Here is a 14,935-nt window from a genome sequence, read left to right as displayed (position 1 = left end):
CCAATGAGCATTTGATGTGCTGCAAAATGTTGTACATATGATTATATCATTACCAGGGGATGACAAAAAAATTGTCATACTGTTATTATAGACACTGAAATTTTTATCTTAATATAATTGTATACTATAGTTATTGTCTCCCCTGTTGTCTTGAAAACTGAAAAATACAAATGCAGTTTAGGTACTCTCTAGAGATATGATGTTTTATATGTATGTACACTTAGAATGTGCTTTCCTGTATCTGAATTATCTGTAACATGTTTTTTTAATACATGTTTTCTTTCGCAAAGACCCAGTTTTTCTCATTGTCCCGATCTGAAACACGAGTGCACTGTTCACATTTTAGAATGGGGGTCATGAGTGCTTAGCAACCAGGTAACCAATAGAAATTTAACTGAAACATGTAATAATCACAAGAAAGTTTATCAAAGAGAGAGAGCGAGCTCTGTGTGATTAGTATTGACTGTTTGAGTCTCTAAAGCCACAAATTTTTTTGCACAATCTAAATTGAAATATGCATTATTAACTGGTTATTTAAGAAGTGTTGAGGGACATGTTCCTAAATGGAGGAGGAGGGAAAGATGGAGAGAGAGGCAGATTTTTTTTTTTAGATGACATTCCTCTTTATTTCAGCTCCTTTTAAGTCAGTTTTGAAGTTTGCAATCTACTCACCCACAGTACTGTCAGAGTAAAACAGGCTTAAAGAGTTTAAAGACAAAAAAAATAGAGCAAAAAAAAAAAAAAAGAGGTCATGAACGCTCCTACTAATTCTTATATTCACACATAGAGATTAAAATAAGGATTAAATATTTGATTATACGTTTGGCAATTAAAAGTTACAAACAATAGAAGTGGTTTGGACAAACGTGAGAGGAGGATCAGATATTCATGGAGGCTTCCGTAATCCTTTCGCCTTACGCCCTCAAACTTTGATTTTCCCGTCCGCGCTTCTCCGGGCGCGGATGCGGTCTCCCGTCGTTTCTCGGTATATCAGGAAAAAAAAAAAAAAAAGAATCATTCAATTCAATTGGTCGACAAATGAAGTCGTTCTCTGACCTGCCAAAGAAGTTCCCCCAAAAGAAACCTGGCCCGCGCCAAGAGCGGATGTTCAAACAGACTGTAATGAATCTATATCGTCGTTAATCTGGAAAAGTCAAAGACAGCTCTTGTCAGTGTTGTGAAATATCACACAGCCGCGCCATGCTAAAAGCTCCAATATGTACTTCACCTCACAAAAAACAGATGTGCAATAAAAGGGGAAGTTAAACAAACATAAAAGCTGTCTATGTGCTGAGTGGACCCCGTGTACAGAGAGAGTGCTGTTGCTACGGTGATGGTGTACAGAGGGGTGTGATCAGGAATAAGGGAGGGTCACATGACTGACAGTGTTCATTTTATTATGAGACTGGAGGTCACAGGGGGTTAAGGCCAAAGGTTAACATTTGTGTGAGTGTGCATGTGTGTGTGTGTGTGTGTATGAACATGACTGTGTGTGTGTGTGTGTGTGGGTTGTTGCAAACAGAGATAAGAAGGGGAGGGGATGGATTGAGTTGTGTTTCTGCAGACTTTGGAGTGGTATTTTCTTTTCTAGGTTCTTTCTCCTTTTTTCCTCTCTTCTTTCTTGTCCTCCATCAGTTCCCTCTTCATTAGACCTCTAGCTCAAAGCCCAAGCCAACTTTGTGTCCGCCGGCGTTGAAGTTCTTTGCATCAATCAGAGCAGAAAGAGTAAGCTTCACTCCTGTGAAGCAAAGGACGGATAAAGAGAGAAAAGAAAAAGAGAGAAAGAAGATGGAGAAAGAAAGAGGGAAGGAATAGAAAAAGGATGAGAACGTGAATGATATTCATTATACGACATCTCTCAAATGCAGAAGGATGGTACTGAAACACACACACACACAGAGGTTAGTGTGTCATTACCTGGTCGTAGAGCCTGTGTGTATCCCACACCAACCAGACTTGCATTGTTCACTTTAGCCTGCAAGAGACCACAAACAGCCAGTCACTGACTGAGATAAATCTTCATAGCCAATAAGCTTTGTCTAGGGATTTACTGTATTTAGGGTGATTAGCGTTTTGGTATGACGAGTATCACACTCACAGAGAGAGATGCATCTTTGTCCAGCTGGTATTTTGCAGCGATTCCGAAGCGTGTGTTATTGCTGCCAGCCGTCCAGGCCAGATTTACAGCTGTCTCCAACTGATCATTCACTTTCTGATAGATAGAGCCTCCAAACTCAGTACCGTCATTACTGTAACACACACACGCATGCACGCGCACACACACACACACAGACGCACACACACTCATGCTCGTCACTGTGTCGCTAACTTTCAGAGGCTTCACAGATGCATTGGAAGAAGAGTCACAGACAAGCTTACAGAATTAGCGTTTCCTAAAATTTCACTGCAGAACAGAATTTAAGTTGAATATAGGTTCAGCTTGGTTTTGGGGCTTTGAGTTTTAGACTAGTTACTTACACGTTGGTGTGCAGCTGGAAGTCACCAGCCTTGTAGCCCAGGGCAAAGTTGTTTTGGGCCAGTTTGGACTTGGCTGTGTCGAAAGCCATCTGGTAGCCTGCTAACCATCCCTCATAACCTAACACAGCGGCAGCGTGCACTGTGGGCCCAGCCAGATCAAAATCTATATCACAGCCTACATTCACATAGTCCCTCTTATACCCCGTCTTCAGCTTAGCACTCTTCTTTCTAAAGACAGAGACAGAGAGAGAGAGAGAGAGAGCAAGAGACAGAGAGAGAGAGAGAGTTGTGGAGGGGGTGTGTCAGTGACGTAGGCTTATTCTATCTGTACAGTTGCATAACCTATAACCTGCCCTCTGGGTAATCTGATGTTCTGTGACACTTTGATCATCTTTTATTTTTCCGGCTTGACAGGTAACTGACTTGATTGCCATCTCTGTCATACTACAGAACGGGTTGACTGAGGTAAAATGATTGCTCAGCTGTATTTTTTTTTTTAAACATTGTTAACTGGGTTTAAAAAGGTGCGTAGGTGATTTAAGGAAATCAGCAGCTGCTTACCCAGTGTTGGGCACAAAGGAGGTATCAAGCGCTAGCTTCAGCCCTTTAGCCAGCTAAAGATAGATAGATAGATAGATAGATAGATAGATAGATAGATAGATAGATAGATAGATAGATAGATAGATAGATAGATAGATAGATAGATATTGAAAGAAAGCAAGAGGAAAACACTTGGTTAAAAATATGCTTCTTATTTGAGCATATATCATTTAGTGATATGGTGATATGCATGTGTGTGCATGTGTTAGTGCCCACAACTAACCTGGTCCTCCAGAGTGACCTCTGTGGTCAGAGTGTTGTCTGTGTTCCACTTTTGGTTGAAAGTCAGGCCAAGTTCGTTCACCTTGTACTTAGTCTCCAGATTACCAGATGCCTTCCCTGTGTCTGTATTACTAGAGCCTCCAGTGGAAAACTCCTGAGGGGGGAAGAGAGAGAGAGAGAGAGAGAGAGGGAAGAGAGAGGAAGCAAGAGAGAGGGAGAGAAAACAGAATAATACAGGATATGAGAGTTAGGGTCACAATGTCATGTGAACTGAAGCCATTCCTCTGCGATTAAGCTCATTAAAGGCAGAGAGAGAGAGAGAGAAAGAGAGAGAGAGAGAGAGAGAGAGAGAGAGAGAGAGAGAGAGAGAAAGAGAGAGGGGGTGGGGAATTAAGTGGAGCCGTGGTGTCTTGACTTGGAGACAAAATTAAGTCTTTGGTAAAAACTGCTCCCACAGCCTCAGGGCAACATTCACAAAACATTACTTTGATATTAACAATGTTACATTAGCCTTTTGACAATGTTCCAGGAGTACTGCAGAAATACACGGATCGATATTACAGTATTGACTCAGTTTGGAAAAGTACAGATGAAGAATTTTAAGATAAAAGCCTCTGAAAGACAAACATCCTCTTAAAGAAATAAAGATGGACTCTCATTCTCTCTCTTTCTCTCTCTCTCACACACATACACACATAGGGCTGTGCGATATGGCCAAAAATGTTATCATGATAAAAATTTTCGTATCAGTCGATATCGATAATAATCACGATAAATGTCAAATCATTATTTATCTCACGTTTAAAGGCTGATTTTTGCTCCTGAGTGAAAGTTTAAGAAACCAGATAGTTAACTGTGGTTTTGAACTATTCTTTATGATCAGAACATGACCAACACTTGCCAAACAGCAGAACATTTCACAAATCTGAGGTAGAACATTCAAAACAATTATAATGATAAAATCTTTTTTCAGCATAAGAATATGCCGGAGTAATATTAAGTAAAATCCTTTTTCAGTCCTTTTTCCTCAACAAAATAAATATCTTGATAGAAAAATTAAGTGCTGCAGTGTGATACAGCACACGTGTTCGGACTGCTAAGTTAAAAGTGTTTTAAAGGATAACATCAATAAATAAAACAATAAGTAGACAAAGAAATCGTAATTATGGTCTGCATGCCAAACCCTTTGTACAGACGGTTTGAAACATTTTATGTTTACAACTCTCTTTGGGACTGTAATTTCTTACTTTTGCATGTTCTAACAGGTGATACTGTTTCAAACGATGAAACAGGTTTGTGGTGTTGCCTGTCTTTGATGGCTCGTGTCCTCAGCACAGTTTGTTGTGCATGGTGCTCTGTTTTTTTGTCGGATTATAAATAGCTAAAATATCTCTAAACTACTGAAGTTGAGTGACCTTTCTGGTCGACGATGTCTTCGTCCTTCGAGCTGGCCATGGGCACTGCTTTTTCTTCGGTGTCGCTCATTTCGTTTCTTTTGCTTATTCTGCTCCAACTACAAGCCTGTCAGCCACTGTGTCTACAAACAATACCACATCCTGGCCTGAATTTATACCTCTCAACCTAGCTTGCACAATGCATACCTCTATTCCTGCGACATGTTTTGCAGTTTGTGATTCATGTCTGTGCCCGCTACCTGGCATGGAAATTAATTATATTGAACGTTTATCGAACATTTATTATATTTCTATCGAGGAAAACTATATCGCAATAATTATCGTTATCATTTTATCGCCCAGCCCTACACACATACACACAAATCTGTTAGTCAGATATGTGAGCCATGGTAAGCAGACAGACTCTTACCATCTGACAGTGAAGTCCAACAAAGAAAGCAAGGGAAGAAAACAAGGAGAAAGAAAGTTAGGAGGGAAATCACATAATCTTACAGTGACACTGACACTCACACTGTTTAACACCACTCACACGTTTGCTCAGCATTTCCAATACTGGGACTGTCTAAATAAATATCTGACCCAGATTTGCAGAGAGCAGTGGTCGAGAACATGAATCAGCTGGAAATGTGGTTTGGACAGGCTTCCACATCGTGTGCACGTGCACGTGCGCGCGCGCGCACACACACACACACACAGACAGACACAGACAATCACAAAACAAGTCCAGGCCTCAGGCCAAAGTCTGAGTCAGAGTCGGCTTTATGAGAGAACCCACTGTATGTCTGCAGGAACTCATCGCCAAGCTACAGCAATGGTACATTTGAGCAACATTCACTGTTTAGTCCTATTGCTTAGCCTTTACAGTGAGAAGAGAGGGCAACCAAGAAACAGGAGAAGGAGAGAAAGAGAGAGAGAGAGAGAGAGAGAGAGAGAGGGAGTGATATCGATTTAAGGGGCATACTCACAACTCCACTCTGGGCTTTCGTCTTAAGGTCCAGTTTTACAGTTCCAAAGCCTGGGGTTGGGGAGAGAGAGAGGGGGGGGGGGGGGCAACATTATCGAAACAACAAGGGTACACATTCAGAGCTAGAGACTCTGTGGATTAAGTTTATCGATAATAACAAACAAACTGAATTTGGAAAAACTCTGTCAAATGATGTCCTTTAAATAACTCCTATGAGTTATTTAAAGGGAAAAAAACATGTGAGACTTATTCTAACATATGTCATAAAGCAAAGATCAAGAGTAGAAGGTCCCTAGTGTGTGTGTGTGTGTGTGTGTGTGTGTGTGCTTGAGAGAAGGATATAACAGATAACAGCACAGTGACACATTAAACATTCAGGACTGCCAATGCTTGCTTACACACACACACACACACACACACACTCATTTACAGCTGTTCCTCATTACCCATTTACCCAGTCTACTCTGTTACCCATATTTGCTCTGAGGAATGTGGAACATTGATTCTAGTGGGTTAAACATGAACGCTGCAAAGAAATCAAACTGGGATAATAGGCTTCAGCAATGGTGAGTAAACTGCTACACACGTTTCCATAAGTGTGCAATAAAGTATTATTTGTGTCCACCAACAATTACACGAAAATACACACAATTACTTAGGATAGAATGTGTGTGTGTGTGTATGTGTAGATAGTCAGTATGGGTAAGTGGGTGTGGGTGTGACTCACCATAACCCTTGCTGAAGATATCTTTGGCAGCCTTGCCAAGGTCAGAGTACGCAGGTGGGACGGCCATGCTGTCTGCAAAATAAGACAGAGAGAGAGAGAGAGAGAGAAGGGTTCACTTTTAATAATACTCCAGAAACAAACACACTAAGAGAAAGCTTTGAGCAGATGCCAGCTTTGCTACAATCTAAAACGGCAAAGGGTCTTTAGGCCAAAAAAAACAACAAAAAAAAAAAAACCAAGACATCACTGAATAAAGCTCACGCTGCTAAAGGTCTACAATCTATTCCATGTCTTTGTACTACAGGTGATTATAACTACAACAGCAGTAAACACAGCACAGCCAAAACCATAGCTAACTAGGCTAATTAAAACAATTCAGGTGGCCTACAACGAGCATAGCTATTAGCATGTTGTAGCTTCAAATGGAGACTGAGTCCATTTGGACAAGCGAAAATACCCTTTAAAAGTCCAGTCACTTGTGTGAAGGAGGACTGAGATTCAGAAAGTTGCAACTATGGAAGCTATGCTAACACCACAAGCAGCAAAAGCTGGAGCTTGTTCACACCTGAGGGGATGCTAAGCGGCTAATGCTAATGGAGCGAGCACTGTCACTGCACACACGCACAGAAGGGGCTGTAATGTCGTCAGAGTCACGTCGGAGCTCTTAGCTTAGCTCACTGTAGAGGATGCTTCACCATGTCTGTCTGTTGGTTGTCAGGGTGACAACGTTCTTTCTATCTCTCGTTTTTTGGGTTTTTTTTTTTTTTTTTCAGTCGGCTTGTTGCTGTCTCACTCTCTTTCCGACCAAGTCTGTCTGACTTCCCTACCCACCATCTGTCCTTTTGTCTCTTTGTCTACTTTCCCAAACCCTGCCCCCCTCTCTCAGTCTCTCTCTCTCTCTCTCTCTCTCTCAGGAGCTCTGACGACATCTGGGTCCCCATCCTCCGTTTCCTCCCTCACTCACCCCCTCCCTTTGACTTATGGCTACAACAGGGCTTGCTACTCTCTTTCACGTGCATCTCATTCTCCTTCACTTGTTTCTTGAGGTCGTCCTCTTTCTCCATCTTTGGGCTCTGAGATGTTCCTTTTTCAGGCATGTGTCTTTAAGGACAAACTAGAATGAGGGCGTAAACAGCAGTATGATTGCACTGGACACACACACACACTGTTTGAATAACAGTCATGTTTTGTGTCCCATATTGAGATGAGACATCTTCAATCCCGCATGTTGTTTGTCTATCAAAAGTTAGCCTAGCTCCGCAAGCTAAGAGACAAATATGTGTGCCATGTGTCGTGTTCAAAAAGAGACAAACTGTTTTCAGTTGGGCATCTGGACCACAAAGTCTCAAGGACCTGGTGGGTGGACAAGTCATCTACAACATGGAGACAAAAAGGCCATTTCAACAATGCAACCCTCGCAGCTTAGTTTAGTTTAGCAGTGTTTTTACACCCACTCCTCATGATATGCACATCAACAGCCAGTGAGACCTAGCGTAGCACCTTTGTTGCTAAGGGAGACAACTGCTACCAGCCTCACGAGATATGAAATAAGCCAGGCCCCTCCTCCTTGCAAAAGAATTACCCTGGGACCAGAAAGGCTATCGAGTACCACCTGTTACCATGACAACCGAGGTGATGACATCTGGTGATGGGCGCGGGGGGTGGGGGGGTGGAAGGCTGCTGAGACAGCAGGTTTCGGGACATCCCCCACCCCTCCCAACTCTGCACATATTGCACACACTCCCAAACGCCCCCCCTCCACCCCCCCAGCGCCTGGACACAGACTCTAAAAATAGCAGAAGGCAAAAACTGACACCATTGCCCCATGAGGCAGGAGAGTGTCACGAAAAGGGAAATGATTTTCTGTTCACTGTGCAACATCAACTCTTACTCCGCGCCCCCTCTCCACTGCCCGTCAATCAACTTACACCACAGACCCAACCCCATCCACCCCCTCCCCCCCTAAATAAATCACCTGCTCTGACTCCATGTCCCATAAACACGCAGCTCCACGCAGTCAGAGCAGGGCAGCCATCAATAACAGCTGAGCGGACAGGGGAAAAACAACTGGGGAGCAGAAAACATCCAAATAGCTGGAACCCCGTATCATTTTACATGTGTGCGCGATCTGAAAAGCTATCATATGATCCACAGAACCCACATGACCTCGGGGCCTGACGGGATCAGAGGAGGCCAAACTACGGCCTAATGAAACCTGACGGGACTGGAGAGACCTCACTTCAACTGTCTCTCTCTCTCCGGCGCTCTTAACAGACAGACATAGAGAAAGATAGGCACGCGCGGAGCAAAAATACACAAAGCTGCAGGAGGGTTGATAAAACACATACACATGCCAGCAAACAAACGCGCCCGCACGCAAACACACACACACACAGACAAATACACACAAAAGACAGGGAGGGTTGTGGAAAATTGACAGAGCCAGAAAATGGAAAGGAGGCTTTGTTCTGTAATGCTTCATTTGTTGTGTGTGTGTGTGTGTGTGTGTGTGTGTGTGTGTGTGTGTGTGTGTGTGTGAGCATGTCTGTATGTTGGTATGCATGAAGGCAAGATAAGGTTGAAGTACACTGCTCTTGCCCTGTGTACATTTAAAACCTGGATGTAAACAGCACATGCTTATCTATACGCACCTTATACAGCCATCATATCAGAGACTGTCAATCTTACCCAACACATAACAGCTCAACAATCAGAGGAATCATAGTACACACACACACACACACACACACACATTATCATCACCATAGAATGAGAACAGGTGGAAAGAATGTGTATGCTATGTGTCTGGTTGTCAGCCGCAGAAAGCAGCCATTCTGGATGGGTTGCTTGCACACCCATATGAAAAAAAAAATTCATTCAGAATCATTCTCTTCTTTTCCCTCAGTTCTGTTGAAAAAAAAAACAAACAAAAAGCCCATAATAGATTCAAGGGCTGGATGGTGATGTATATGAGTGAGTATCAAAAAATTCCCTCTCGTTTTTCGAAGACCTAGGTATCAAGGTCTAAGCCAGAAGAAGTCTAAATTGGACATGCGTGTAGCATACACACATAAGACATTGGTACACACTGCGTGGAAAAAATACTCTCCAAGAAATTAAGTGGGTTAATGCCTGACAATGTCAAAGGCATTAAAATGTTCAAACATTCATGTTACAATGAGGTCACAATAACAGTGGGATTTATGTCACGTGCTAGATCCACACAAAAATGACAATTTGGTTAAAACAAGCTGTTAGAAAAACTGAAAAGCGAGGTAATAGTCTATGCTGTGATGTCAACATAACTATTCTAACGAATGTATTTATTGTTACATCACTAAACATTTTGTCATGAACTATTAACTAGTCCCATTCAATGCTGTCCCGCAGACAATACAACAAAGAAATCCCATTGACCGACGGACCCCCCCCCCCCCCCCGAGAAAAATTTGTACAACACACCCTCTGAGAACAAAGCCCAAATAAAGTTTGTAGGAATGAAGGTTCAATCTTTACTTTCAAAACCTATGAATTTGTCATAAACGATCCTCCAGACTGATTAGGTCTTAATATTGCGGTCACTTTCACTACTCGCACGCGCGCACACAATAGCGGAGAGATTACTTAATTGCTGGCCGTTACATCAGAGACAACATGCGTCAGGAAGAAACGGTGCAAACGCAAAAACCATCTTTGGTTCATTATTTCTAATTGTGCGTATTATGGTCAGTTAAAGGCATCTAACAACATTACTGCCCAAACACGAATACAACTGCGAACGCAAAAATATTGGAATTAGGAAGACAGGACATAGTATAGAGTGCTACGCAAACACACTCATTTGCACGACTTTTAGGTCACAGATTTGTACCAGTTATAGGTCACGCCTATAATAAGATACAACTCAGCATAGCACGGAATAATTTCGAACGGTTTTCCAGGACCTGGGTGTTACTTAAAGCTACCTTGCGGCCCAAGGAACACTGTGTTACTCCGGAGCTCCCCTGTAGAACGCCAACCCAGTTTACGCTATGCACTTACAATTTTAAGTAGAACACGCGTATATACTCTCAGTAAATATTAGCCTATGAATAAAAGAGTTGTTAATGGTGGCACATTTGTAAATATGCATTGAAATTGAGCGTGCTGACTCCTACCTTCTATTCCGTAGCGATGTGCCTGTCTGTGCTTTGGAACTGTACAGTGGTTCTCGCAGGAGGGCACACTGAAGGAGAAACTAGTGAAGGAGGTACCAACCGAGCATGCGCAAACTCCCGCTCTCCCTTTCTCTTGTGGATTGTGTAAATGACATTGAGCCTATGTGGGTTTAGCTGAATTTTAGGCCTTTTAACAATAAACCAGCCTATTGTGCTGCTCTAAAAATCATTATATGTTGGAATAAAAAAGAAGCCTAAAATATGGATTATAATTGTGTAGTACTTTGCCTGTATCAAATAAATACAAAAAATAGACTTTTGGGCTATTTAGATCAGTTTATTTGTATTCAGTTGTGTACAGTGTTTTGTATTGGAGCGTCATGAGAAAGTTTAAACATTATTAGCGGTTGTGCGTATATAAGTCACTCTTACCTGTAAATTTTGGCCATATAACAGGGACAGCTCGTGTATATATTTCATGGGCAGAAACTCAGCAATGATGGTGAGAACCCAGACAATCGGAGTTCTTAAATGTTTTCATTTTTCTATCACCCCTTTCCATGAATGCTTGAGAAAGGCGGTCACGTCGTTTTTTCTTTTTGTTTTCTGTCAACTGGGCACTACTGTATGATAGCTAAAGACTGTCATTTGATTTTGTACACTTTACTAACATCTCAAATTTAATTTTTACCACCATGTTTTCAGTCATGAGGCAAACAATAGGATAAAACTCCGTTTCGTGATGGCGTGTGTAAATAAAACCACTTTACAGACCAGCAGCCATGTATGTGAGAAAACAGACCATACAGTTTATCTGTTTGTCCCCGTCTCTTCAGACAGTGGGATTCAAGAAGGCACTGAAACTAGAGTTTATCTGTGGTTCAAATCGTCGTTAATAATGTCCGTAAAATCCCTTTCCGTTGCTTTCCGCTACATGAGAAGTACCAACTGGCTTACCTCTAACGCTTAAAATCCCTGCTTCAGCCACACGATGGCGAAGCTCGACGGAAGCGTGTTTCTGTAAGACGTTGCCATGGTGAAGTTTTTGGCTTCATGCGCTTGTTGTGAATGCGTCATCACACCGAGTATTTACCGAGACTGTTAAGCTGGATACAGACCAAACACTTGGATTTTTAAGAACACTCAGGATATATAAGGTAAACTTTCTTAACAGATAAGTAGATATGTTTATTTGTAATACTTTTTCATTGACCACTGCAGAGATGGAGCTTTTGACTGGGAGGCAAAACATCGACTATCCTTTGCTTTGACCGCTTTGCTTGCTCTCCTTAAACGAGCGTGCTTACCAGCAACGCGTAGAGCCGTTAACCTACATTTTATTGTTTTCCCATTCACATCTGCTCCACTGAGCAGATACAGCTAACTTCATAATTTCTATCTAATATTTAATATGGATAATAATAATAATATATATAGCGTAACGAGACATGACTCTAACTACGTTCATTCATTTAGCTGTGAATGACTGTGGTACATGACACACTGGCTTAGATTTCTCTTTTTTTCTAATGTAACTTATATATATATTAGAAAATATATACCTTACATACATGGGATGCATGCTCAAACTGTATAATATATATAGTGTAACGAGACATGACTCTGAACTACGTTCATTCATTTAGCTGTGAACGACAATAATACATTACGCCCTTGCTTAGCTTTCTCTTTTTTCTACTGCAACTTACTGTAACTGGCTGACTGAGACATTGCTTAAGGAGTTGATGAATGGCACAGATATGATGGTAAGCATCCATTTATGAATACAAATCGTAATAATTTTTTGCATTTTTTTTAACCACTACCTTAAAGTAATATCATGTGTGAGGGACCCTCAATGCTTTCCGGACCCATACCTCCAGACCCCTGTCTTTTTCCGGAATACTACAAACGACCGTCTTCTGGTAAAGAACTGATCAATTTGTATCTGTTATTTCCCAAAATGCTTGCCCTGTTGTGCAATGCTAATTACTGGTCATCTATTCTGTTACTCCCCTTTTTTCATCTCTCTGAAGCGCGGGGACGTCTTGAAGGGAACTCAAAGGGGGTGGCTTCACCCCTGCTGAATGGGCCTTTGGCACCAGATCCTGCTCTCTACCCAGGATGCTACAGTGCCCGTACCCCTCGACCTCCACGCATTGGCCAAAATGCCACACACATCCTTGAAAGGGGTCAGAGAGGGGTTGTGGGATCCATCCTCAAACTAGAGGGGGTCTCACTTAGCCATCCTACTAAACAGAGTAAGATTACCAAAATGTCTTAAAACACTGAGTAATGCAATGAATCAGGGATCTGCAGTTTAATTAAGCTGAAGAAAAAGTAGTACTTTTACTTTAGCTAAGTTTTACTTTAACTGTACATTCTATACCCAACCTCAATTGTATTCTCTCTCTCTCTCTCTCTCTCTCTCTGTCTCTCTCTCTCGCTCTCGCTCTCTCTCTCTCTCTCTCTCTCTCTCTCTCTCTCTTTTTTCTTTTCAGCTGTCTGTGGCCTCTACTTTGCTCTTTCTTGTCAATATTCATCACCTAAAATTCTTTTCCTCCTCAGAGCCAGCAGCGCGTGATTTTGGGAAAGAGAACGTCCGCAGGCTTCGGGAGATCCAGAGACGGTGCCGTGAACAGGAGGCACAAAGAGAGCGCGCCAAGCCTGCCCCTGTTAAAGCTCTGTGGACCTCTCCCAAATACCAGGACATCCCCTCCAGGGTCATGGCCCAGCTGCAGGTGAGGGTATAAGCTTCTTATCCTATTCTTGCTCTCTGAGTAGACAGTTTAACTCATGTAGTTATGCCATAGAGTTCCACTGCACTGCTCAATTAAATACACGCTACTAAACGTATTCTTTTTTTACAGTGTAAGGGGAAGTGAACATAATACATTAAACCTATATAATTCCTTATAGAGTTACACTGTTTCACTGTTTACATAGTTTCATATTGTTTATAATAATTTCACATGATATAGTAACCACTTGGTCTTAGTGGTGAACACAAATAGCTAAAAAGAATTTAACTCTTCTCCTCCTTTAATGTTAATTCTTCTCTCTGTAATTTTGTGCTCTCTATTGCTTCAGGAAACTAGCCCACCAAAGAAGCCTGAATGTCAGAATTTCCTGAAAGCTCACTCTCATTGTGGCTCTGGGAGCTCCCCCCTCCCTCGCCGTTCCTCAGTGGAGTCAGACCCAGAAGTTAGTCATATACACACACACACACACACACACACCACACACACAGCTACAGCTAGCTCACTGTTTGCAAAAGCTAGTGCTGAGAACCACTTCTAGGAATAAGAAAATGGACTCAATAAAGTACTAAAAGCATTCAAGGTCCTTGGAGCCCTTCTTGATATTAACTTTTTGATACTTAGATGGATTGATTTAAACCTACTGGTTGTGATCTTTCATATGCTTCTTTGGACAAAAACATCTGCTTAATGTAAATATAATGTGAATGCTGACAAACAATAGCCAGACATGAGAAGCATGCTGTCTCAGTACCAGTTCTAAGTGAATGATAAACTAATCTGAAGAATGAGCCTCACTGTACACTTATAGACTCATAGCATTGCAGCATATCTGCCTGTTCTACCCTCATGTTGTGTTTAGATGCAGGTGAGAGGTCGTATGGTGGACTTTGTGAGACACAACGCGAGAGCGGCTGGAAAGACTACACTAAAGCGTTCCCAGTCTCTCCAGAACCTCCGGAACAAAGAGCCACCCAGTGCAGTCAAGGGCCAAGTCCCACAGTAGTAAGTGGCATTTTCCATCTATAACTTACAACACACTAAATATACTCTCTCTATATATGAGTGCTTAATTGCAACTTATTGTAATTTGCTACTTAAAAAAAAAAAAAAAGACCTCTCCACCCATCTTGTTCTTTCTCTGTTAGTCTGGAGGAGAGGAAGGAGCAATGGCGAAAGGAGGCAGAGGAGAGAAAGAGGAACACCCCTGATCCCTCTGCTCCACCCGGACACACTCTGATGGCCGATAAAGAGAGACGGGAGACTTTGCAGTCACTCAAAGACAGTATGTCTCTGTCTCGCTAAATCTATTTAACAAGAACTCAACAAAAACAAGATGATCTTCCTCATGCTCACTAACCTCCCCCCCACCCCCCTTTCTCTATCTCACCTTCTATTTCTTTTTCTCTCCAGCCCACAAAACTCTCGTAAGTGAGTTGTTATCGCTCCCTGTGAGAGCTGACACCCTGAGTGTTCGCACCCGCCGTGCTGACCTCGACCGTCGGCTCTCGGAGTTAGAAGAAGCCATCAAGATCCTCTCTCGAGACAAAGTCTATGTCAAAATTGATTCCTAACCACAGCGTACCATAAAACAAAAGTCTGCAGGCATGAAT

At 42.1% G+C, this 14,935-nt stretch overlaps 2 protein-coding genes across 4 annotated transcripts; one reads left to right on the top strand and one right to left on the bottom strand.

Annotated features, from left to right (window-relative positions):
- Positions 1-1,513: 1,513 nt before the first annotated feature.
- Positions 1,514-10,631, bottom strand: vdac3 (voltage-dependent anion channel 3). 3 transcript variants are annotated; one of them, XM_030772966.1, is made up of 10 exons: positions 10,564-10,631; positions 6,407-6,478; positions 5,681-5,730; positions 5,125-5,127; positions 3,302-3,454; positions 3,040-3,092; positions 2,479-2,706; positions 2,099-2,249; positions 1,918-1,975; positions 1,514-1,738 (listed from the first exon to the last, which is right to left on the bottom strand). In XM_030772966.1, exons 2-10 carry the CDS (start codon positions 6,471-6,473, stop codon positions 1,647-1,649), a joined length of 855 nt encoding a protein of 284 aa, XP_030628826.1. In that variant the 5' UTR covers positions 6,474-6,478; positions 10,564-10,631; the 3' UTR covers positions 1,514-1,646. The 3 variants fall into 3 exon arrangements, with proteins under 3 accessions (XP_030628826.1, XP_030628835.1, XP_030628816.1); XM_030772975.1 differs by lacking the exon at positions 10,564-10,631 and adding an exon at positions 7,367-7,440 and having other exon boundaries at positions 6,407-6,474; XM_030772956.1 differs by lacking the exon at positions 5,125-5,127.
- A 1,772-nt stretch (positions 10,632-12,403) lies between these two features.
- On the top strand, positions 12,404-14,896 carry enkd1 (enkurin domain containing 1). The gene is made up of 7 exons (XM_030789469.1): positions 12,404-12,488; positions 12,600-12,824; positions 13,132-13,304; positions 13,654-13,767; positions 14,185-14,327; positions 14,471-14,607; positions 14,736-14,896. Exons 1-7 carry the CDS (start codon positions 12,404-12,406, stop codon positions 14,894-14,896), a joined length of 1,038 nt encoding a protein of 345 aa, XP_030645329.1.
- Positions 14,897-14,935: the final 39 nt, after the last annotated feature.

This window comes from Chanos chanos, chromosome 1 (genome assembly GCF_902362185.1).
Source record: "Chanos chanos chromosome 1, fChaCha1.1, whole genome shotgun sequence".
Lineage (NCBI taxonomy): Eukaryota > Metazoa > Chordata > Actinopteri > Gonorynchiformes > Chanidae > Chanos > Chanos chanos.
This window is presented reverse-complemented; position numbering and strand designations above follow the sequence as displayed.